This window comes from Chelonia mydas, chromosome 3 (assembly GCF_015237465.2).
Source record: "Chelonia mydas isolate rCheMyd1 chromosome 3, rCheMyd1.pri.v2, whole genome shotgun sequence".
Classification (NCBI taxonomy): Eukaryota; Metazoa; Chordata; order Testudines; family Cheloniidae; genus Chelonia; species Chelonia mydas.
Window position 1 is genome coordinate 151,629,854 of NC_057851.1, and position 24,763 is coordinate 151,654,616.

The window sequence follows — 24,763 nt, forward strand, 5'->3', positions numbered from 1 at the left end:
CCTTTTATTAAGCAGCACACAATGGCTCTGGGCTGGCTCCGAGGTGCACATGATAAGATCACATCGTTACAGCAGCACAAGCTCTTTGATCTCAGCCTACGTGTAATACGGAGCGATTCAAACGTGTACAGTAATTTCAGCCCCAAAGAAAATTGTGATCTTATCGAATAATTGATTTTTTTTTTTTTGTTACTCCATCTCACTGCCACTCTCCCCTGCTAATGGCACAAAATGAAGCTTTTGAAAGAGGCGATTTTTATCCCATAATTGATTTTATTCACATCGGACAGCACATTCTCCATGTTAATAGGAAAGGGAAGAGGGAGGGGGAAGTGATGGCTCTTGCAAATGAGCAGCCTGTATCCCATACATCAGTTTAAGAAAAAAGGGCTGGATTGAGATTCCCCTGGAATGTCCCTTCTCATGCTGCAAGGCCGCTGGAGTGAAATTTAAGGGAACACAGGCCACCTTCAAAGGCATGGCACTGCTTCACAGCACAAAGACTCCCAGGTCCCTCGAGACCTCTCCGGCTTTAACCAAAGGCGGCTTTATTTCTTGACCTCCCTCCGGAGCACTCCCAATAGTTCTTACTGTTGCTCACCCTGTTGGGCCAAATTCTGATTTCAGTTACACCAGCGTAAATCAGGACTAACTCCGTGATCCTCAGTGTTATTACTGATCAGTGACATGTAGATCAGAGTCTGGGCTGTTGAATGTAAACTCTTCAGGGCAGGGACATCAAGGCTCATTCTGACCTTACACTGCTGTAATGCCATTCTTCTCCCTGGAGAATACGCTCGCTCTCTCTGTTCCCTGGGGGCCAGATTCATGCTGCTGTAACTCCAGCTGAATCCACCTCCACCAGTGGCATTATCCCAGAAAGAAATTTGGCCTTTGAGTTCCATCTGGTCAATTTATAAGCAGAGGAAGCGATTCCCCTCTTGCACCTACTCAGCCCATGCAACAGAGGAGCAAGCTCAATTCTATCCCAATCCTGATCTAAGCATATTATCAGCCCTGGTCTGATTGCAGAAGCTTTATTACCAGCCATGCTGCAGTAGGCAAGAAGACCATGACTTTATTTTCATATCCCAAGGTGAGCATACAGTTGCTGAGAGTCATAAAAATCATCTTTTAACTTGCAGACACAGCACATTCAGCAGAGGGAATAAATATGGTGCACCACAATGTCATTTCTTACAATTGCTTTGCTGCTTGTAGCCACTCGACCTGGGCTGGGCTGCCTCTGATGACAATCACAGAACAGTCCACCTTTCTGAACATCAGTCCGGTATCCCAGGACACCAAGAATGAAGGAAAGTTATTAAAATGTTAAGGCCACTCCAGTCCATCAGGAGGTTTATGAGCAGAAGGCTATCCATAAAAGTTTGTAGGCTCTTGGTAGGAGTGCAGAATATTGTGCAATAAATATAGTTTATGTTTTTTTAAGGCATCTTGTAAAACGTGATTTACCAACACAGTGAAAGATCAGGGAAAACTGAGCTGATTGCATCTCAGAACCACTGAAGCCCTGAAATTTACAAGGGCTGGAGAGGACCCTGAGATTCCAGCTCTGTTGAAGAAAGGGTCAGCAGTTTAGATCCCAAAGCTGAAGTTGTGTTTTTGAAAAAAGTTTTATAAAACTTAATATGAATAGAAATGTTTCCATTTTAAAATGGTCATAAAAACAGGTCATTTAAAAAAGAATGTATATGAATCAGTGTTATTGAGCTAGACAGGAGACCCAGAAAAAGGAATGGACTATAAACAGGAAGTGAAACTGACCAGTCAAGCGAGGGAAGAGCAAAAATTAAGCCATCCACAAAATATTACACATTTCTTTCAGCTTTATATAGAAGAGGTAAAGAAATTTATCCCTCTTTAGTGTGGCCCTAAATCTCCATTGCCCTGTACCTTGTGTACTCATTTATACCAGTGCTCAAGTGGATGTCGGGCAGAACAGTGGAGAATCAGGCTCTGCACTGAGAGATTTATCAGCACAGCATCCCTTTAAAACCTTGGCATAATGGCAACCTATCCCTGTACAGTATGGCTAAGCAGCTTGGCCCTTTGATCTCTGAATAATTGTGCTGCAAGGGTGTGCGGGTAGTGGGCAAGTCTCTGCCAGCTTGAGCTTGATGCTTGCCAAGTTCACATGGCATAATGGACAGATGCAGTTCCAAGACAACGCAATTAGCCAACTGCTGTGACGTCAACCATAGGTTCTAGGCACCTCTGTTTGTACTTGCAGCATTACAAGGACACCAGCCATTTACATACGGTGGTGAGGCTGCAATGTTAAACTCTGAAGTTCTGAGGAGCCTAGCCTGTGAGAAGGCACAGTGGTTGAGTGTGCTCCAGCTACGATTGTGTGCTCAGCAGACAAGGCAAGGAAACAAGCTACTGTACATGACTGAATAGGACTTTTCCATTTATAGTTTCCAATCCTTGGATAGAAGGCACGCAATGTCTAGAAGCAGAGCTGGTTTATCAGACAGTGAATGCTTCCTGCAACTAAAAATCGAATGTTCCCCCATGAAGTTTGGGGCACGGTGCTGCTGGGAGGCGCATCTAGGGTGACCCTCTGCATTTTAAGGAAATGCCACCAGAAAGACTATAGTCCAGCCCACCCTCACTTCCAGAAGCTCGGACCACGCACAGGCAAGGTAGCAGGCTCTGCCTTTTGTCTGGCCTCTCCCTGGAAGCTGGGGAGACTAACAGCCTGTCATTACCTTCCTCCTTCTCCCTCCCCTCCCCCCAAGCTGCCTGCCTGCCCCTGAGCTGACTTTGTCCCCCTTTAAACTCTTCCTCCACTCCTGGCATACCTTGAAGGTGCTGCCAGGCAGGGCCACCTATGAGCCCAGAGTAACTCCTTAACCCCTTCCTTCACAGTGTGGGGCTTGCATACCCTGCCATATGTGGTCACCCTACACAGATGGGACATCAGATCGCAGAGCTTCAGCACTTGATTACATTCTGCAGAGTTTACCCCAGTGTCCTGGTCAAATTCCTACTGGATAATTACACTCTCTTTACTATAGCTAAATACCCCCTCGGAGTCTCATTGGGATGCAGTATTCTTCCACCTCCTCTCCTAAACTTCCTGTGAGGCTGCATGCAATCCGATGGGAATGTTTAAGCATACACTCACTGCAGACAGCAAATCTGCACTGGATATCAGGAAGGATGCATTGTATAGGAAGTGTTCAGGCTATCCACGTGTTTTACTGAGAAGACAGCTTCTCCAACTTGTAGATCGATGATTTACCTGTTCCTGGACCCCCAACAAAGGAAAGGAAAAGCCCTATCACACATGCAGGGACCACACATCACTTCTGGATTATTGGATAAGATCTTCATTATATTTCCACCATGTATTATCACCTCTTCCTCACACTAGAATTCTGTCTTGGGAGTTATTTAACCGATGTGCAGAAATTTAAATTTAATTTATTATGATCTAACTCACTTTAGAAGCCAAATTACCCTGCACTAGAGAAAGATCAAGTCAATATTCCACTTGCCTTTCTATTTATCTTCTGCGGGGCTCTTCTCTCTCTGTCTCATTCATTTTCTCTCGTGTTCTGGTAATAAATTGTATTTTTTTCCCCCTCACAATTAGGCAATTTCTCTTTCAATGCTGCAGTTTAATGTTTGGTATTAATTATAGGAAACACCAGTCACTTCTTTTGGCAGAAGAGTTTGAGAGACTGAATAAGTCTACAGCAGAGGGAGAAAAAAAAACCCCTCATTCTCTGGTTTAAAAAGAGGGGGAGGGGCAGCCTACCACTTTAATGAAATAGGTTCTTCTCTCTTCCTCTCAATAGCACCAGGCAAACCACTCTGTTAGGAAACTTGCCTGTTAAGATCCACTTACAGTAGTTAATCATGCTCACCAGCTGTGAAAAGCAAGCTCTGCTTTCGTGCTTTAGATGGGTGAATGGCTTACAGAGTTTGAGATCAGTTTAGTAGAGCTGCATCTAAAGCCTTTCAGGACTGTACAAACTGGCATCAATATTAGCCTGGATACACCAGGAAATAGGCATAGTTGTGAGATTTGTAGTAATTCCATGGGGCTGGAAACCTGCACAGTGAGCAAATATTTGTCCCTGGCAGCTGCCACCTTGTGCATTAGAACTTATGCTTTTTTTAAGGAAGCCTCCAGCCTCTAGGATAGTGGAGAAAGCTATTGAAATGGGAGCAGGGTATGAATGGATGCCAATAACTGCCATACATCAAAGGAATGTTAATTCTGAAACTTACTGATGACAATTTAGATTTCAGTAAAGGTAACTATTTCACTGCTTGTCAAAGAAAGAAAAACAATCATGATCATGTCAGGCATGAGCCAAAGTCTATGGAAGACAATCCAAGTCTTTAAATTGACTTCAGTGGGCTTTAGACTAGGTTCATTATGAAAATTTGAACAACTGACCTTGAGTGCCAACTCTTGGACAGCAGAAGCGAGTGAATCTTGGGCGGTGGTGGAGCTTCTGACAGCACTGGAACCCACACTGGCTGAGTATGCATCTTTGTCCCCCTTTAGTAGCTGAGCCACATAAGAGGATAAGAGCCTACTACAATTGCCAGCTGCCAATCCCTGTGCTCAGATCACCTGAGCAAAACTGTCCCTCAAAAGTGCCTTAGGATCCTTCAGGATCCTAGATTATTATTTATAATTTAAAATACCCAGTGACTTCTATTGCTTCACTACACATGGACTGAACAGAACCGGATGGGGACAACTTTTAAAGGGACTTTCAAGGTTTTTGGATCCCAATATTCCCCTACAAGTAGCTTTTCCTGTTCAGCTGGGAGTAGGGTGACCAGACAGCAAGTATAAAATAATTGGGACAGGGGGTGAAGGGTAATAGGTGCCTATATAAGAAACAGCCCCCAAAATTGTGGCTGTCCCTATAAAATCAGGACATCTGGTCACCCTAGCTGGGAGGGCAAGGTTCTTTCCCTGCATTGCTTCAGTGAAGGGTGTCCAGCAAGGAGACACTGTTAGAAATGAACAAGTGTAGTGTCTGGTGCATCCCACACAAACAAGAAACTAACTCAAGAGACATTAGACTAGTCCTCGCATAGAAGCATCAGAGTGCGACCAGCTGACAAACAACGAGAATGCATCAGAACAACACACCTGGATAAGGCCTTGGGAATCAATTATAGTGCCACGGGAGTGGGGGCGGGGAGAGAAACTGTGTATGCTCTAAAGAGAATTGACTGAGTTCATCCCTGGTAGAAATCAACGACATTATACCAGAGATGAACTGGGTCTCATCAGCATAGTCTCCCACTCTCTGACCCCCACCTGCTTTCCCTAATCAAAGCCCTGAGCTATCATCCCCCGGGCACGTTACAAAGAGAATAGAAAATGCCAAAGGCAGGCTAGAGACAAAATTAAATTCAAAGGGAATCTACCTTATTACACCAGATATTTGACACTTTCCCAGCTGAGAACACACTCTGAACAGCCTCTTCCTTCTTTACCAGCTTGCTAAGCGGGCTCCTCCAAACCACCTGTAGCCCTATTAAAGAGAGAGAGAGAGAGGTCTCTCACTGTGACAGTACATTAAAAATTGAGAGTCTAAGCACAGAGATGTACTTCCTTGTCTGCCTCTTAAATCAAGGCTCAGAAAAGAAAGGGGGGAGAGTGCACAAAGAGAGTAGGTCATTAGCAGTAAAGACTACAATTTTCCAGAGATTGTTAATGCTTTGTTTATGTGGATTTCTATGAATATGACATTTTAATGGCATAATAATTGTGTGATTACACTGCAGCTGGGATTGCTGGAGCAGGAACAGAGAGTGAGTGGCTCAGACCGATGCAGCTGTGGGTTCTTCAGTTTCCCCTGGGAAGCTCAGGCTGCAGCCAGGTATCCACAGCATTTCCATCCAGGGCGCATGGATGAGCCAGCCACCACGCCAGGGCATCCACACACTCCCACCACGAGGGTAGAAACCGCTTCAGTAACAGGTGCTGTAAGTGGCAGGTCAAGGCTGCCACGGAAGGGAGAAGGATGCAGTTACAAGAGCATGTCACCCAGCATGCGTCACCCAGCATGGTGCTGCATGGGGTAATGAACAGAGCTGGTTCGAGATGCCTCGCCTCCTGCTGGGCTTTACTCAGTGTGGTGCTACATGCAATGACCAACGGCGCTGCAGGAGGATCAGGTTCATGTCACCCCAGCAAGTTAAAGAAGTATGGGCTGGATGAATGGACTATAAGGTGGATAGAAAGCTGGCTAGATTGTCGGGCTCAACGGGTAGAGATCAATGGCTCCATGTCTAGTTGGCAGCCGGTATCAAGTGGAGTGCCCCAAGGGTCGGTCCTGGGGCCGGTTTTGTTCAATATCTTCATAAACGATCTGGAGGATGGTGTGGATTGCACCCTCAGCAAGTTTGCAGAGGACACTAAACTGGGAGGAGAGGTAGATATGCTGGAGGGTAGGGATAGGATACAGAGGGACCTAGACAAATTGGAGGATTGGGCCAAAAGAAATCTGATGAGGTTCAACAAGGACAAGTGCAGAGTCCTGCACTTAGGACGGAAGAATCCCATGCACCGCTACAGACTAGGGACCGAATGGCTAGACAGCAGTTCTGCAGAAAAGGACCTAGGAGTTACAGTGGACGAGAAGCTGGATATGAGTCAGTGTGCCCTTGTTGCCAAGAAGGCCAATGCCATTTTGGGATGTATAAGTAGGGGCATTGCCAGCAGATCGAGGGACGTGATCATTCCCCTCTATTTGACACTGGTGAGGCCTCATCTGGAGTACTGTGTCCAGTTTTGGGCCCCACACTACAAGAAGGATGTGGAAAAATTGGAAAGAGTCCAGCGGAGGACAACCAAAATGATTAGGGGACTGGAACACATAACTTATGAGGAGAGGCTGAGGGAACTGGGGATGTTTAGTCTACGGAAGAGAAGAATGAGGGGGGATTTGATAGCTGCTTTCGATTACCTGAAAGGGAATTCCAAAGAGGATGGCTCTAGACTGTTCTCAGTGGTAGCAGATGACAGAACAAGGAGTAATGGTCTCAAGTTGCCGTGGGGGAGATTTAGGTTGGACATTAGGAAAAACTTTCACTAGGAGGGTGGTGAAACACTGGAATGTGTTATCTAGGGAGGTGGTGGAATCTCCTTCCTTAGAAGTTTTTAAGGTCAGGCTTGACAAAGCCCTGGCTGGGATGATTTAATTGGGGATCGGTCCTGCTTTGAGCAGGGGATTGGACTAGATGACCTCCTGAGGTCCCTTCCAATCCTGATATTCTATGATTCTATGAACCTGCCCCTGCGCATTGCCCACTGGGTTGCTGCATGCAGTAAGGAAGACCTCGGTGGGCTGAGCTGATGAATGCTCCCCTGCCTGCTCCTCCCAACCCCTTATCTAGAAAGGTGCTGTGTGCAATAATGAGCCTTGCTGGGCCATTCTGCTTTTATAATTGGCCCCAGGGCTATGAGAGCCAGTACCCTGGAAATTAGTTCCATTCGACAAGCAAGCCCATTGTGTTTGCAAATGCGGCCATGCCAACCCAAGAGAAACAGGTTGGGAAAAGTATAAACAGAGCTCAGGGCTTGAATCACCAGCACTCCCTGCTGCTCCTTGGGTTTTCCTTGGAGTGCTGCCATCCAATCTTGCTTAGCTTAAATCAAAAAAGACCATTGCCCCAGAGGTGGTATCTGCAAATTGCAACTACATTTAGGGCAACAGTAAATTAATTCAAGGAGAGAAGGGGCATAAATTTCACCCTGGGAGTACAGGCCAACCCTTGTTTTACATATGTCTCAAGGGACTTCCAAGCCCTTCCAAGTAAAGGCCGGTGAAAACCATAGACCAGGCAGCAGATCTTTGCCTCAGCAGATCAGACTAGGTGAAGTGGCAACAAAAAAAGCATACGGAGAGATCTGCAGGAGTACAGTCTGGGATGTTTTTCCAATCACAGGCCTAAAGACACCATTTGACGAGGCCCAATGTAGGAGAACCACTCCAAGTTTTGTTTACAGAGGTCCACTCCCAACGCCTAAGGCCAATGGGTATCCAACCCAAATATAACAAACACAGGCAAATGTACCCTTACCCCAGGGTGAGTCTGACCGAAGAATCTATCCAAATTCAGAGAGAGAGAAAGTGACTCTCAACACGCTCCTTTTTTATACTTGCTAAAGGAGCCGTAGACCCCAGCTCAGCCTCTCTTCATTCCCCCTTGGCTGGGAATTTTGGCAATGCCTGCCATGAGGGCAGCCATCTGCTGTAGATTAAAGGTTTTTAATTCTCTCCCTGCCAACCATGAGGTAGGGCCTCCATTCCCTGCCATACACATACCTCCCAAGGGGCCCAGGATTATCCTGCTTTGAACCCCCAACCCTCTTGTCCTGGTCAAACAGCAGTTAGGCCCCCAAATCAAGTGCTGTTGCAACCTGTTGCATGGGAGCACAGCGTCACTCAGGTTTCGTCCCTCTGCTCCTCTATCTCAGTCTACAGAGGGAGAGATGGGCCAACTTAAATGGTGCTGTGTCCCGCTTTAATCACTTGTAATGTTAGAAGGTATGCACCCTGGTTGCTTGTCCATCCTGAGACATCTAACCTTCACGGTGTACTAGGGTTCTCACTGGTTTCAGAGTAGCAGCCGTGTTAGTCTGTATTCGCAAAAAGAAAAGGAGGACTTGTGGCACCTTAGAGACTAACAAATTTATTTGAGCATAAGCTTTCGTGAGCTACAGCTCACTTCATCGGATGCATTCAGTGGAAAATACAGTGGGGAGATCTATATACATAAAGAACATGAAACAATGGGTGTTTCTCACTGCATTTCTTTCCTGTACCTTATCCCTAGGGTGTATATACCATCCACACATTTCATTCACTATGGGTTTACTGATCACAGCCACCACACACAGTTCCCACAACCAGCTGAGATTAGAGGCAACAAGAACAAGTGGTATAAGAAACGCACTGATGGGTATGGCGGGAGAGGTAGACCTGAATTGGGAAAGAACCAGAGGTTCTGGGAGCATGCAAACCACTCTCCTCTTCAGGATGGAATGAGACCTGCGCAAAGTGTATGCAATGAAGTTGTGGGGCAGTAGCAGTCCTGCAAGGAGTAGACAAAGCATTAATGTGAATGGGGATTCTTCAGGAGCTTGTGCAGCAACAGCCTGTGCTCTGGGAAAAGAGGGTCCCAAGTTCTAATGTATAATTTAACTGCTGACTAGGTTCCCTACTTGTAGGCAGCCCAGAGACGTATACAGAATGCACAATATGTGCTGCAACAATTATAAATACCTAGTCTGGGGGAAATGTTCTGAAACTGAAAATTAAAGTTTCCAGTAAGATGTGAAAGAAATTAAGAAATAAAAAGGAACCCCTCAGTTAGGCACAGCCCATTCTGTTCACCAGTCTTCGACAAGTGTCAAAACACTGCCAGTTGCAGCGTGAATGCCAGCTGTCTGCAAAATATGCTGCCTGTCACCTGTAAAGAGTATTAAAATTCAGCTTCTGCTACGAGTATCCAGGAAAGAAAACACCTTGCTTTTCTTTAGAAAAAACTAATCATCAGGTAAAAGAAACGCATCAGATTGTAGAACTGTCTGAGAAACACAAAAGCAGGTTCTGGCTCCCCATCCTTCTCTCTCCTGCCTCATTTCCAAACGAAGTGAGACAGCCCATCCCCCATCACCTCCTGCTGCCTTTTAAAGTGATGGCAGTTTGAACAATACAGATATCAGATTACTAAACGCTGAACTGAGACCACTAGGCTCGTTGCATGTAAGACACCAGGCAGCTGTTCTATGGAACAGTTTTAGTCACCAAACAACAGAGCGCTTGGCTAATTCTCGTTGCCACCAAGACTTTTTCACCCATGGTGGCAGAGACAGCTGATGAGTTGTCCATTATGGGGCAGTAGCTGGTGGCCAATCAGTGCCATCCACATTGCAGCATGCCAGCCTCATACACCACCATTCCTCGGGGTGCTGACAGAAGAGGAAGAATCTGAATGAGTCTGACAGACAGAACCACGCAGGGAGAAGTATGATGCCCCATCACTCTGGTATCAGAGTATTAGAAGTGATAGAATGCATGTGGGAGAGACAGAGAAGTACAAGTGGGCTTGCGGGGGTTGGCGGGGGCAGAAGGATGAGACTGGAGAAACTTTGGGGCAGCAGGAATCTGGCCCAAGCCTTCCCAGCTCTTATGCCTCCAGCCCATCACATGTCTCCAGAACAAAGATGGGGGTCAAGAACCCAGCATCCTCTCGGCCTGTCTCTCCTGCCAGGCATCACAAAAAAAATGCATCAGCACTGCACCATATTGTCCGGGATGCTGGGTCAAGGCCCAGGGCTCCACACGACGGGCTGTGGACTTACACTGGAGGCAGAGTATCTGTGACAGAAAACATCATAGCCTGGTACAGCAAGATGGCACCATAACCAGATCTCTGACAACTGGTCCCAAGATGAAGGGGGAGCAATATGGCGAAGGGCTACAGGCAGCTCCCTGCTCAGGAAGCTTTGCCTGCCTTTAGTGTTTGATGCCCAGGGGTTAGAGACTGAGCAGCTGCACTCGCGGTCAATCTGAGGATCAATGGGCTTTGGATATGGTCCTGCCCAGAGCCAGCATGTTCCTGGAACGGCAACACTGTGTGTGTTACCCCTCCCTGGGAATGAGGCTCACATGGCACAGGGCTCTCCAGGCTCCCATCTCTTTCCCCTCTAACCACGGAGCTACAGAGTCACCTTCTCTCTCTCGCCCAATGACTCTAAGAGAGTCTTAAACATCCTGCAGAGACCAGCCCAGGAGAGAGCCAACCAATTGGAGCAGAGAACCTTGTCACACTGGTGCCAAAAAACCATAAAAGGAACTAAAACAACAGGCTTGAAAGAACGAGCCCGTGTAGCTGGCAGACACGTTAGGGACTGATTGTGCCAGGCCTTGCACAGGTGCGCAAGGGAGTGGGGAGAAGCCCCTGTGCAAAGACCAAGCTTCACTCATTCTGGGTGCTTCTATAGTATCTCCACGGGGAGCCAGGTGTCCCTGTACCAGCCCCTGGAGTATACAGTAGCATGTGCTTCTAATAGCCGCAAGGAGTGCTGGGTGCCTTTGTAATGCCCCCAAGGGGTATTCTACCCTGTGCCTCTAACATCCTGTCTATTTGCCATGACTGAGGCATTACAGAATGAATATAATAATATACCAACGGCACCGCAGCATCAGCAAACACCAAAGAACTCCTGGCCATCTGGCACAGCCTGCCTCTGGGGACTCTGCTGTCCTGAGGTGTTTGTGCTCGCTAGAAGTGCGGTAACTCTCTTCCCTGCTTTGGGATGGCTTGAAGTTGTTTGTTTCCATTCAGGGGTACTGGAGGCGGACAGTAATCTCTCGGCAGGAATTGTAACCAGGCATTATACAAACGAGATTTAAATATCTGCTGCAGCATCGGGGGAGGCTCAATTATAGATCTGTTACCGTCCGAGGCACTAATGCCAGATGAAAGGATTATATCACTTCACACAGAGAAAAGCTCATCCCACCTTCTCCTCTGGTGCCAGCGTGTGCTCTTAGCAAGGAGCACAACCCCAGCAGGGGCAGCTGGTGGAAAGCAACAAGCTTGACATAACAGGTACTTCCCCCACACAGCACAGTTAACCCAAGGGGAGCTGAGAGGGCCATCCAGTGGGGGGTGAGGGGGAAGCCAGGTGGGTGAGCGGAAATTTGATGAACGGTGTCAGCAAAATGGGCCAGCATCACAGCCTGACATCCTCTGTGTGGCTCAGAACAGCGATTACATATATTACATTCGTATCCATAAGCCCAAGTTGAGATAAGGCCCCATGAGTGCTGTACATATACCTAGTAGAGACAGTCCTTTCCCCCAAAGAGTTTATACTCTAAATAGACAACAGAGCATGGGAGAAAGCATGGTTTATCCCCATTTAACGGATGAGGAGCCAAGGCAGAGAGAGACTATGCAAATTGCCTGAAGTCACACAGGGTGTAGAATGGAACTCGGGTTTCCAGAGACCGTCTAGTGCCTTCACCACAACGCCATTATTCTTCTCTGGAGCCTTTCCATGCCACCCTTGGCAAGGTGTCTCCTCCCTAATCTGGATGGTGTAAGAGGGTAGTTCTGTCTCCACAGACCATTTAGGCCCTGAACCAGCAAAGCACTTAAGCACGCATACAAACTTTAGGCACTTGAAGGATCCCCTTGAAGCCAATACTCACATGCTTTAAGTTACAGGCTTAAGTGCTTTGCTGGGTCGGCGCTTGGGTTGCTAGCCTCTGTACTGAGGCTGCCAGCTGTGGTGGTCGTTTTGTGGGGACACCGTCCAGATCCTGGTGCACTGTTGGTGTCAAGCCAGTCACAGAACAAAAGCCAGGGACTGCTCATTTTTATTGAATTTCTTCTTGTGGCAAAGTTGCCACCTCAGCTCACCCCTCCAGACTGGCTGTGGTACTGCAGCAACTTTTGCCACAGTTCCTCCCCGGCCAAAAGTGTCTTTTGGCCTCCTGTAGCCAGAGGCGCATCCTGGCCCTCCAGGCAGATCCCGTTATAGAGTCCTGCCCCTTCCAGTACCACAGAGTCCTTTACCTAAAGTAAAGTATATATACAAAATCCAAACCTTGTTGCTCTGGATAGTCCTCCTGTTGAGCCATATGCTTCTATGCCTCAAACTCTACAGCCCAGCAGCTGATGTGCTCCAGGGTTCAGGCCAGCTAGAGCTCCTCAGAGCCCCTAGCACCAGACAGGCTTTCAGCTCACCCCTGGGGTAGCCTGTCTCGTCCGCTCTGCTCACCTTCTTTCAGGGTGCTTCCCAGAGAAAGGGAACTCTCCATCTCCACTCTCCAACCCAGCTCCTTATGGAAACACGCCCTGCTCTGCCCCAGCTGGGCTTTATTTCTAAATTTCTCCAGGTGCCAGCAGGCTGGTTAACTGGACTCCCTGGGCCATATTAACCCTTTCATAGCATGGGTATGATGAACACCCCATCAGACTTCTGTTCTGAAAGAGTTTTTGGCAGCTTCTGGGAGGTGCTGGCTCCAAGTTATCATTCACCTTTAAAGCAATCAGTCTTTTGATCCTGCTAGGATTTTTATAGGGGGGCTGTGTGTTGGTTTTGTGGGCTGTGTGGTTCTCCTCTATATGTAGCAAGCCTGGATCCCAATGCAACTCACAGCCTCGCCTTAGCAAGCGTGATAGAGCAAAAGTGCTCAAGCCCATGATCCAGGTGGAATGAACAGTGGGCTAGGGCCTGCTGGGGACCTCTCCAACACCCCACCCCACCCCAGCCTCTGTGGAAGAGCGGGGATCTTTGATGCATGAGGAGTTGCAAATCAGAAATTGATCTTGCCCCTGACAGTGTGGGGAAAACCCCTTTTAAAATAGAATATTCATCGAAATAGCTAATTAAAGCAAGATGCTTCCCTGCAAAGTCTGTTCTGCAGCCGGGCTCTCCAGAGAACCTCAAAACACTTGCTCTAATGCTTTTTCTTGCCAATGACCATTGCATACGCCCAGAGACACACACGAGCTACTCCCTTTCCAAAGAAGGTAAACAGAAAACGTCTATACATCACCTCGCATTGTATCAGCGGGGCAGTGAGGTCTGTCTGGGCTCCTCAGGCAACTTGTCTCTTACTTATTCCCAGAGGCAATAACCACCTCCCCTCCCCGTCCTGCCCCCCTGCTCTTTGGCTTCCTTCAATCCAGAATTTAGGTGCTAAATCTTCATCTTCTCTCACCTCTCCATGGGTCTGAGCCAAAACCAATGGAAAGATGCGCATCAGGCTCTATGTGGCCTCCTTCAGTCTCATCACTGCTGCCCAGTCTCTTCCTGCCTAAAGTTCACACTCCTTGTCCTCCTTGCAAAGGCTCTGCTCCCGCCTACACTCATCTCTCCTTCTCTCACTCCTGCACTCTGCCCTCTCTTCTCGGCCTGTTGCTCCCCCTGGGCTAGATTCTGCCTTTTGCATGTCCATTAGAGGGGTACCTCAGAACAGTGCTACTCCCCAGCAGGAATTCTGGATGAATCGTTTCTTCCTGAGGGCTCGCTGGGAGCCCCACCAGGGCAGGAGCACTACCACGGCAGGCCATTGCTCTGGTTTTCAGCCAGACAGTCCTCTTTCTATGGTTGTGTTCCCAGTCCGGTTTTGTCCAGTATCACAGGCAGGGGATGCCATCTTGAAGAGTGCACCGCCCCGCTCCCACCGGCGTAATCTCGCACATACAGAGCGTGTGAAGTCATGCCATATGGATGATGCCATCGTCAAGAGCGTGCTGCCATCTCATACACAATGTGCGTGCAAGGTCACACTGGTGGGGGCAGGGTGCTCTTCAGAATGTCATTCTCCGTGCGACGCGACCTTGCACACACCATGTGTGCCAAGTCATAGGAGTATTGGCGGAGCACTCTTCAAAATGAGTTTGTCCATGCAGCATGACTTCACTCGCACCGGGCATGCAAGGTCACAGCAGTGGGAGCAAGGTGGCACAGTCTTCAAAATGGCTCTGTCCAGGTGGCGTGGTGCGTGCAAGGTCACACCAGTGAGGGAGGGGTCACGCTGTTTCTGGAAGTACCAGAATGTCCAGTATTCTGGGGATGCAGCAGCCACCACCCTGTTACCCATACTGTGGGTGCAGCATGTGCTCATCTCTGCATGTCCTCCCTCTAACCTGCCCCCTCCCCACAGTGCCCTCGGGGGGCTAGCAGGGAGCAGGATCCACGTCCCCCCAACCAACATGTGTCTGGCTCCTGCTATCCCAGTTTCCTCCTCCCACACCCAGCCTCATGCTGCAATCATATCCCTTTTTCTTTTGTCTCACCCTGCATTCTACTGTGACTTCCTTTCCAGAGCTATCTGCTCTTTCTTCCTCTCTTGTCCTCCTTCAGTGCCCATGGCCTGCTCAGTCTTTGGCCTCTGCTGAAATGGTCAGGAAAGGTGCCAGTTCTGACAATGATCAAAGTCAGCTTCTAGTGTAAGGAAAGCAAGCTAATGCTTGGGTATTGCTTTTCCAGGAATACCAAGCCACAAGCTAGCCCTATCTCCATCTGCAGGATCAGTGGGCATGGCAAAAACTCACTACCAGATCCCCCTCTCCATAACAAGACTGGAAGGGGAGAAAATGGCCTGATTTACATGAAGGTTGTGGTTCCCGGCCAATGGGAGCTGCGGAGGGTGGCGCTTGCGGGCACAGGTAGCGTGCACAGCACCGTGGCTCCTCCACCTAGGGGCCGCAGGGACATGCTGGCAGCTTCCGGGAGCAGCGCGGAGCCAGGGCAGGCAGGAAGCCTGCCTTAGCCCTGCTGCACTGCCAACTGGGAGCTGCCTGAGGTAAGCACCGCCCACCTGGAGCCCGTGCCCCAATCCCCCTCCCGCATCCCAACACCCTGCTCCAGGTCGGAACCCCCTACTGCACCCTAATTCCCTTCCAGAGCCTGCACTCCTGCCCCAGCCCTGAGCCCCCTCCTGGAGCCTGCACCCCACACCCCCTCCCACACCCCAATCTCCTGCCCCAGGTCGGAACACCCTCCTGTACCCAAATCCCTCATCCCCGGCCCTAACCCAGAGTCCACACCCCCAGCCGGAGCCTGCACCCCCTCCCACACCTCAACCACCTGCCCCAGCCCTAAGAGCTCCCACACTCTGAACCCCTCAGCCCCAGCCCAGAGCCCCCTCCTGTACCCTGAACCCCTCATTTCTGGCCCCACCCCACAGCCTGCACCCCCACCAGAGCCCATACCCCAGCCGGGGCCCGCACCCCCTCCCACACTCCAGCCCCCTGCCCCAGCCCACTGAAAGTGAGTGAGGGTGAGGGAGAGTGAGTGACAATGGGATGGGGGGAGTGAGTGAGTGGGGAGCAGGGCCTCGGAGAAGGGGCGGGGCAGGGGTGTTCGGTTTTGTGCGATTAGAAAGTTGGCGACCCTACGACATACCCATTCTAGCTTTGATTGAGCCAGCTCCAGCAATAATAGCCGTGAAGCCATGGCAGCACAGGCTAGCCACCAGAGTACATGGCCAGGTCCCAGGCAGGCTTGTATTTTGATAGCTAGCCCGTTCCACCACAGCTTCACTGCTCTTTTTAAGCAAGCTAGCTTGGGGATGCTTACATCTGCTGCAGTCACATCTCCTGATTGCAGTGGAGACATACCTTTTGAGTCATCCACAGGGAGAGAACCTAGGAACGCAGGCACTGAGGTACAGGCCTCCACCGCTTGTGCTGTAGTAGCGGGAGGGGCACCGGGCATCCTTCACAGCCATGTCTATTTGGCTCAGTGCACCCCACCCTGCTTGGAGCTGGAAGCTCTCCTTGGCCCGGCTCTCTGCTCGCTCTGCCTAAAGCCAAGCCGAGGCAATGCAGGCAGAGCACTCTGGTCCAGTTTCTCACCAGCCTGGATAAGCGTGGGAGCTGCATGAGAAGCAATTTCATACTGTGAGGCATGAGCTCCCCAGATCCAAACGCTCCTAAAACATGTGCGCACGCACGCCTGAAATACAAAACTATACCCAGATACGAATTTCCCTAGTGCTGTAATGCCTCCCCATGCCCACACCACCACAGAACACCCCTGATACCGAGGGAAGGGGTCTTTGAATTCCAGAGGCACGCAGGACCCAGCTCCATTTAGAATCACTCATGAGTGCCCAGCACCCAGTATCTAATTCCTTAAAACAATAAATTAGCCCAGAGGCTAGCCTGACACCTGGAGACAAATCCTGTTTAATTATAAAGAAAAGGAAGGCGATTATATCTTCCTGGAGACCACTTCTGCCTGCTCTGTTTTATTTATACATGATACTGTATAATGAGCTGAATATTTAGGAGGTCAGCATAAAGCAAGCTGTTGCCTGGAGAAAAAAAAAATACCCAGCTCTGTATAGATCAACAGCCAGACAGTGGGAATGGTGGGGTGGGTTGCTCATTTCACTGCTGGCAAAGACCTCTTACATGGATCATCTCTTTCCCCCCTATCACACACATTTCCAATCAGACACTGGGGGATTGTTCCCTGTGGTACATTCTCCTGTCTAGCTCTAAAAGACACATCTGTTGGAAGACTATTTCACATTCTACCCCACATCAGAAATGTTTCCTAATACTCAACATAGAACAAATGGATACAAACTGACCATCGGGAAGTTTAGACTTGAAATTAGACAAAGGTTTCTAACCATCAGAGGAGTAAAGCTCTGGAATAGCCTTCCAAGGGAAGCAGTGGGGGCAAAAGACCTATCTGGCTTCAAGATTAAACTCAATGAGTTTATGGAGGAGATGGTATGATGGGATAACATGATTTTGGCAATTAATTGATCTTTAAATATTCATGGTAAATAGGCCCAATGGCCTGTGATAGGATGTTAGATGGGGTGGGATCTGAGTTACTACAGAGAATTCTTTCCTGGGTATCTGGATGGTGAATCTTGCCCATATGCTCAGGGTTCAGCTGATTGCCATATTTGGGGTCAGGAAGGAATTTTCCTCCAGGGCAGATTGGAAAAGGCCCTGGGGGTTTTTCGCCTTCCTCTGTAGCATGGGGCATGGGTCACTTGCTGGAGGATTCTCTGCCCCTTGAAGTCTTTAAATCATGATTTGAGGACTTCAATAGCTCAGACGTAGGTGAGAGGTTTATCGCAGGAGTGGGTGGGTGAGATTCTGTGGCCTGCATTGTGCAGGAGGTTAGATCATAATGGTCCCTTCTGACCTTAATATCTATGAATCTATATAGTTTCCTTTTGCTGAATTTAATCTCTCACTCCTTGTTACCTTCGCCTTCCACCTCAGTCCACTCCTCGCTCCTTGGGGTTCACACCTTTCAAGGACTTGTGGCCAGGTCTGTGCCCGCTTGATCATTTAATCAAGCTATCTAAGATTTCACTCCTCATCTTTCTTTGTATGCCAACCCCTCCTGCCCTCTGATCATTGTTTGACTTTGTTGTTGCTCTTCACAGAGGTCCCTCTAGTTTGTTGGTATCTTCCTGACACTAACATCCCCAGAGCTGGATATGTTCTGGGCTATGCTGCTATTCCATGAGAAAGGATGGGATTCAGGAGACCTGGGTTAAGTCCTTGCTTTGCTACAGGCTTCTCGGGTGGCCTATGGCAACTCACTAAGGCCCATATGCTCAGAAGGCATTAAGGTGCCTGACCCCATTGATTTAGGCTGGTCTACACTAAGTTTTGCCAGAACAGCTATCTCAGTTAGAAGTGAGAGAGCTATGTTTGCAAAAACCCTAGAGCAGACACAGTTATACCGGCAAAGAGTCCTTTGAGCAGCAGAGCTTAGTGTGTTTGGGGAACTGGTTTAAAGTCTCTTGCCAATATATCTATACCAGCAAACCCTTTCTAGTGTAGACAAGGCCTCAGTTTCTCTGTGTCTCAGAGTTCCCCCATAAACGGGTGGGGGATACTTTCTGCCTCACAGGTGTTGTGGAAAGGAATACATTAAAAAGTGTGCTCGCTGTGGTCATGTATAATCAGTATCGTAGATCGCTCCCAGGCCTATCAAATTGTGAAGTAAGATCGATAAGACTCATCAGGCCTGCACTTTTGTATGACTCCGAATGCTGGGCACTGAGGAAGAGACAGGAGAAGATCTTGAACACAGTGGGAATGAAAATGTGAAGATGGATGCTTGGAGTTACAATGATGAGCCATGTTCAGAATGAACTAGTTAGGGGAAGCGTGAAGATGGTACCAATTACAGAAAAGTTGAAAGAGTCCAGGCTTAGATCATTTGGGCATGTGAAGAGAAGATCAAAAGAATATACAGGAAACAGGTTGTTACTGTCCACTTCTCAATGTAAGAGAAGGGTTGGAAGACTCAAAGCGAGATGGATGGATATCACACAAGAGAGTTGTGGAGTTTCCGAAGAACTGCTTCAAGACAGCCTAGAATGGAGGAGGAGGACTCAGAGCCCACCCCATATAGATGGGACTAAGGCTAGAAGAAAAGGACAGCTCACATTAGTATCACAGCAGCTGTGCGTGCCACTGAAGGGTTGCTTCTCAATGCACTAAGCTCTTCTTTCTACCTCAGCAGGCGGAATTAAATTCAGCATAGGACTGAATTAAATTCAGCATATCTTCCCATGCTTCTGCCAGTGATGCCCTTGCGGCTGATTCATGTCTGCTTTAAAGCAGATGAGGTTTCCCCAGTGACACCTCCGGAAGCAGAATGTAACTGAACAGCCTCTCACAGCCTTCGAGAGTGTCTCGCTGATGCTAGGAAGGGTTACGTGCAGCATGCCAGGTGTGATCAGGAGGTGCTTCCACAGTGTGTGTTTAGGAAGAGAGGTGGGATTAAAACTGAAGGGCTAGGAGAGGGAGCATTTCATGTAGTTGCCAGAGGCAAACTCTAGGAGGAAATGATTCTGAAGCAAGCTGAGTTTTGGTTGCGTCTCCTGAAATCCATACTGCATATTCATTGCCCCTCTCTGCTCCCTCTGCATTGCCTGAGTCCCCAGTAGGCAGAGAGCAGGCACAGCCAGCCTCTACCTCCTCTCCAGCCAGCTTCTCCAGTGGCAGGGGCTGTGCTGGGGATGGGGAGCAGGAGGGAGAAAGCAGAGTAGGACTGTGCTGTGCCCCAGCTGGCATTCGGTCCCCTGGGGGTTGCTCTAACCTACACCAAATCTGGGAAAAGAATCAGGGAGCTGTTATCAGTTCCCTGACAGACACCCCCATCACACACATACAGGTACATCAAGGAGAACTTGGCTGCAGCAGATAAATTAGCCCCCTAATTTTCATGGGTCTGAAATATACATGGCCCAGGATTTGTATTAATAAGTAAATATTATCTTATTATTGTATAGCACCTCCATCCCACTAGTACTCTGCTACTGGTATGTAGATCGCTGTTGAATGCTCCCAAGCTGGAAGTTTAGAGTAAAGCAACAAAAGTGGATTCGGGGCTGGAGAAATTGATGTTTGAGGAAAAACTGAAAGAGTTAAATTATATAGAACCTGGTTAAGGGGGTGCACATGAGAACAGCTTACAAATATTGCAAAGGGGGGGAAAGGAACCATTCCCATGGAGTCATATATGGCGATCACAGAGTAATCAAATGACATTCAGAGAAGCAGCATTTAAGCTATTAACCATATTTACAAAATGGTTTTGTAAAATACAGTTTTTTCCAAGGGGCTGGATCTCAGAAACCCCTTTCTCAAAGGACTACAAATTTGTACCACTTCCACTACCTAGCACTGCCATAAGATACCACCAATTTCAAGATAATCTGTGCAAGAAGCTAAATTTTAGAGGACTTAGAAGAGTCGACTTTTAAACAGAAAGCAATGCAACCCTAACTACAGCAGAGTGCAGGAGTGTTTCCTAGAAGTATTAGGCTCAGACTAGCCTTCCTGGGGAAGCAGTGGAAATTAGTTGGGATTGCTAATACTGAACAGGACAAAGCACTTGCTAGACTAATGAATTTAGGGAACAAGTCTGCGTTGGCTGGAGGAGAGGCTGGGTGCTGCATTAGGTCTCTCCTGTCTCCAGCTTCTGGGATTCACCTCTGGGGGGCTAGGGCAAATTCTCCAGCACATGGTGCAGTGCAGAGGGGAGGTGTTGGTCAAAGACATTAGGCTTATGTGAGACGCACAACAGGAACTTTAATTTCCCCTCGGAGGAGACAGAGCCTTGGTTTCTATGATCCCCTCGATGTGATGAGCCTGTATGGAACCCTTTTCTACTGGGCTGGGCTGCATGCTTTACCCTGGCAACCTGTCTACATTCGCTGACTGCCTCTCACAAGCAATGCCGGCCCCTTGACCCCCTCCCCTTTCTACTGTCCTCCCTCCTTGTGAGCCAGCTCCTCGGAACAAAACTCCGGCTCTGCTCTGGCGGGCTCCCCAGCGTGTCAGGAGAAGGCAGAGTGCGTCTCAGCTGCTGTTGAGCGCCTCATTAAGCGGAGCACCGCGGGCAGCTCCTCCACGGCCTAATGCGAGTGCTTAATGCCATCTTTAGCTGGCTTTCTGCACTCCTGCAAGGCAACCGAGCAGCAGGCAGGCAAGCCGGAGCCTCACTCCCCCGAAGGCTGGCAGCAATTAAGAGGCACAGAAATTGGAAACAGGAAGGCAGCGCTGTCTCCCCCATGCCGGCCATGCTCGGCTTTTCCCCTGGACCTTCCGAGGTCAAGCACCTTTGGAACCAGCCCAGACACCCAGGGGCAGCGGAGGGAGCAAGGCACGGTGCAGCGAGACGTGCTATTCTTTGTTTTTGTCATAAGCTTTCCCACTGATTGTGCCTTTTCGGGATATACTGGCGGCACTTCACAGCCGTCAAGGTCAAACCAACCTCCCCAACAGCGGGTCGGTAAGAACAGAAGACGCTTTCTATTTCGGAGCCTGGCATGCTCAATCTCAAGCCAGGATTTGCTCCTTCACTTGCTAAGCCCAAAGCCTCCGAATACAAGAAGGTTCAGTAGCTCTGAGGTTGGAGCAGGTTAAGCCTGTCCCTGCAGAGACGCATGTTCCAGTCTCAGGAGGACAGCGGGAGATGGAAGGGGTTTGTAAAGTGACCCTCTTGTCTAGAGAGGGGGGAGCAGAGGAAGAGTCCCCAAGGAAAATCCACTGCTCAGAGAGGAGTCTGTTGAAAGGAAGCACATAATCACCGCTGCACTGGAGGAGCCCTCCAGCTGCAGCTCGGGAAAAGGGATCTTGAGGTTAATACACTTGGCATCCTCAAGCCGATGTGGCCTTTTCACAGCAGTGCAGCCAGCAGTAAAACATCCAGTAATTGCTTCTGTGGGGATATTTACCTGGCTTTAGAGGCTACTGCTGCTATCATTCCCCTGGATGACTGCCCTTCCAACCCAGCCTGGATTGTGGGGTGAATGGCAACAGCAGTGTATTGACTTGAAACAGCACTCACTGAGCAGCCAGGCGTGTGCTGCTCTTCGCCTCCTCCCCTCGATTGAGGGAACTTCGGTTTTCTTTTTACCAGTCGACATTTTCAATGCACCTGAATTTCCCCTCAAAAGTGGCTCATGATAAAGATACTTGACAGTGTCCTACATTACAGGACAAATATCTCCCGCTCTAGACTTTTCTGAGAAAGGTGCTTTTCCCTAGGCACTTTGCCAGTTAAGAAATAGACATTTACAACGCTGATGCTAAGACAAGAAGAGCAATGCACCCGTCATGGAGAAATAAGAAATGCTAGAGGAGAGGACTCGGGACTCCTGGGTTCTATTTGCAGTTCTGCCACTGACCTTGAGGCAAGTCTCCAGGCCTCGGTGCCTCAGTTTCCCCATTATTTATGTACAGTAATGCCCACAAGGTGCAAGGCATGCTCCAAACACTGATCCCTGCTCTGAGGAGTTCAGGGTGATAACTTTCACCAAGTGTGGTGAGATAATCAAGTGAAAGGTGCTGTTTATAAATGGCAATTTTTACTAACCTGTGCCAAAGAGCTTTACACTACAGCTCTGGGGCACTGCCTGTACCATATTCATATTTTCCAGCAGACCCTGTTTGGAATAACGGCAGCACTGCTGCTGTCCTAACAGCACTTGGGAGAATCTGAGCCCTACCGAGACTCCCATGAGTTATTCAAAGGCAACTGCACAATGCACTGTGTGGCTGTGTCCTGCATTGGCAGAGGGAAGCTGACTGGACAGGCTAACTATGGCTTTTGCATTTTTAGGGCCAGATTTGGAAAATCTGGTCTCTATATGCGGGAGCAATTTAGGCCACGTAGATATGGAAATCCCAATGCATCCACCAATAACCTTGGTGCATCAAAGGGGGATGGGAATCCAGTTAGGGACAAGCAGAACGTTATTCCCTTAGAATCCACTGCATCTTGTAATGAAAAAAAACCCCAGCTTAAGGGCTCCAGCATACAGAACAATGCCCGCTCGACCTGGCTTTGCAAAGGGACAGGTGTTTCCGTGGGCCGTGTGCTAGAGCAACAGACCACACTGAGGATGGGGCTCAAGTCACAGTTATAGTATTACAGAGCGCAGCTACGGAACAGCCGCCAGCCCACACTCCTGTCAACTCTCCTGGAGAAGGAATTAGATGTAAAATGTTTGTGACAGCAGGAACTGATCTAAACCTTTGATCACTTGGTACCTGCTGCTGCAGTGTTCACTAGGTGCCAGGTCTGGAAGGGACATGAGTGACAGCACAGAAAATACAGCAGGCATAATTTAGGGAATTGTGTCAGCCTATAGCTTCTCCTATCTCAGCTCAGTAATGGAAAATAAACCAGCCTGTTCCGAAAGAGCCACATAATTCACTCTTGGCACCATGTAATTCACAGGTAGCTACTCTAAAAGGGCCCGACACAGTGGGGAAGATGAGGGGCTCAGGGGAAGGTGGCTGGGGTGCAGTGGCCAGGGAACTTGGGGAAAGGGGAAGGCCCAAGTAATTCATTCAGGCAGACTGAGAAGATAAGATCAGGCAGAGGTACTTGGAGCAGTGTCTGCCCCCTCCAGTGCAGAGAGAAGTCAGGGGTCATGACAAATGGAACAAGCTTTTATTACTAGAAATGTTTGTATTATCTGTGTAAATTCTGAGGCTTACCCAGTGGATGGGGGAAAGTTTCACTGGTGGGGAGCCCCAGGATACCCTGGCTGGGGAGCCAGAGAACTCCTGGGGGAATTCTGCACCACTGCGCCGGTGTAGAATTCATGTCCCCCATAGATTTCTTTGCTTCCCCGCAGAAAATGACAGGAAAGCCACAAGAGCAGTCATGCGCCCTTCCCCAGCAGCACAGGTGCGTCGTTTCCTGTGCCTAGAGCAGCCTGCAGAGAGGTAAATCACTGCTGAGGGGCACTGCCACCCCCCAAACAGCGGTGAGGTGTAGGGGGAGACACGTGGGGTCACATGCCACTGCCCCCCCACACACACACATTTCTGTGATCACAGAGCTACCCAGGTGAGGAAGGCTGACTCTGCAGCTGGACGCCACCTCCTGGGTTCTCATGCCAGTCATCTTCCCCTTCTACGTGTGCTAGCCACCCTGCATGGCTACTATCCTGTTTTCTGTAGAACAGTGAGTACCCACAGTGGGGCAGAGGGAAGAGGCAGTGCAGAAGGAGAGGGATGGCATGGGGTAGGGGGAAGGGGATGTGGGAGTGAGGGTGGGGTGGGGGATGGGGAAGCAGGAGCCTGGCATGCGGCAACCCCTCGGCAGTAGCTGGGGCTTGCCCATTAAGCAGGGTAGGCCCATCGAACCCCCATCCCAACAAGCCCATGCACCTGTACCCCGACTCCCCTGAGTCCCAACCAGCTGCACCAGGGCCCCCACCCCACCAAATCCCACTCTCCCACACACCCAGACCCCCCACTAGAGCCCCACTCCACCACACCCAGACCCCCCCAATGAACCCCAACCACCTTCACCTGGACCCCCCTGCCGAGTCCCATTGCCCCTGCACCCGGAACTCCCCGATGAGCCCCTGTGCATCCAAATCCCCCCTGCACCCAGATCCCCCACTGAGCTGCCCGCACCCAGATTGCCCCATACAGAACCCTCTCACCTCACACCTGGATTCTCCCCCACACTAAGCTCCTCCACACTCTGATCCTGTTGGGCTGAGCCTGCCTGTGCACACCTAGTACACCTGGCATGGAGGGGCAGGGCCCTGGGAAGTTTTGGGGCAGGCGTGATCCTGGCTGTGTATCAAGGTGCAGCCTCACCACAGAGTCTCTGTTCTGGGGGGGAGATCTGTAGGTTGATCTCCCACCTCTGTGCAGCCAGTGGCCTGTGCTCCCCAATGCCATGCTGGAGCCTCCACATTTA

At 49.4% G+C, this 24,763-nt stretch overlaps 1 protein-coding gene across 4 annotated transcripts in view; it reads right to left on the reverse strand.

Moving 5' to 3' along the window:
• GALNT14 (polypeptide N-acetylgalactosaminyltransferase 14) overlaps positions 1–24,763 on the reverse strand; it is a 190,182-nt gene that overhangs the window by 109,476 nt on the left and 55,943 nt on the right. Inside the window, exons 1-2 of one of the 4 annotated variants that reach the window (XM_043543546.1) lie at positions 12,806–12,858; positions 5,428–5,534 (exon numbers count right to left, since the gene is read on the reverse strand). The exons of 2 other annotated variants lie outside the window; for them this stretch is intronic. In XM_043543546.1, the coding sequence (XP_043399481.1) occupies positions 5,428–5,534; positions 12,806–12,845 (147 nt within the window). In that variant the 5' untranslated portion in view covers positions 12,846–12,858. Of the gene's footprint in view, positions 1–5,427; positions 5,535–12,805; positions 12,859–16,158; positions 16,312–24,763 lie in introns of those variants that run through there. One more of the 4 variants, XM_043543547.1, reaches the window with a different exon arrangement.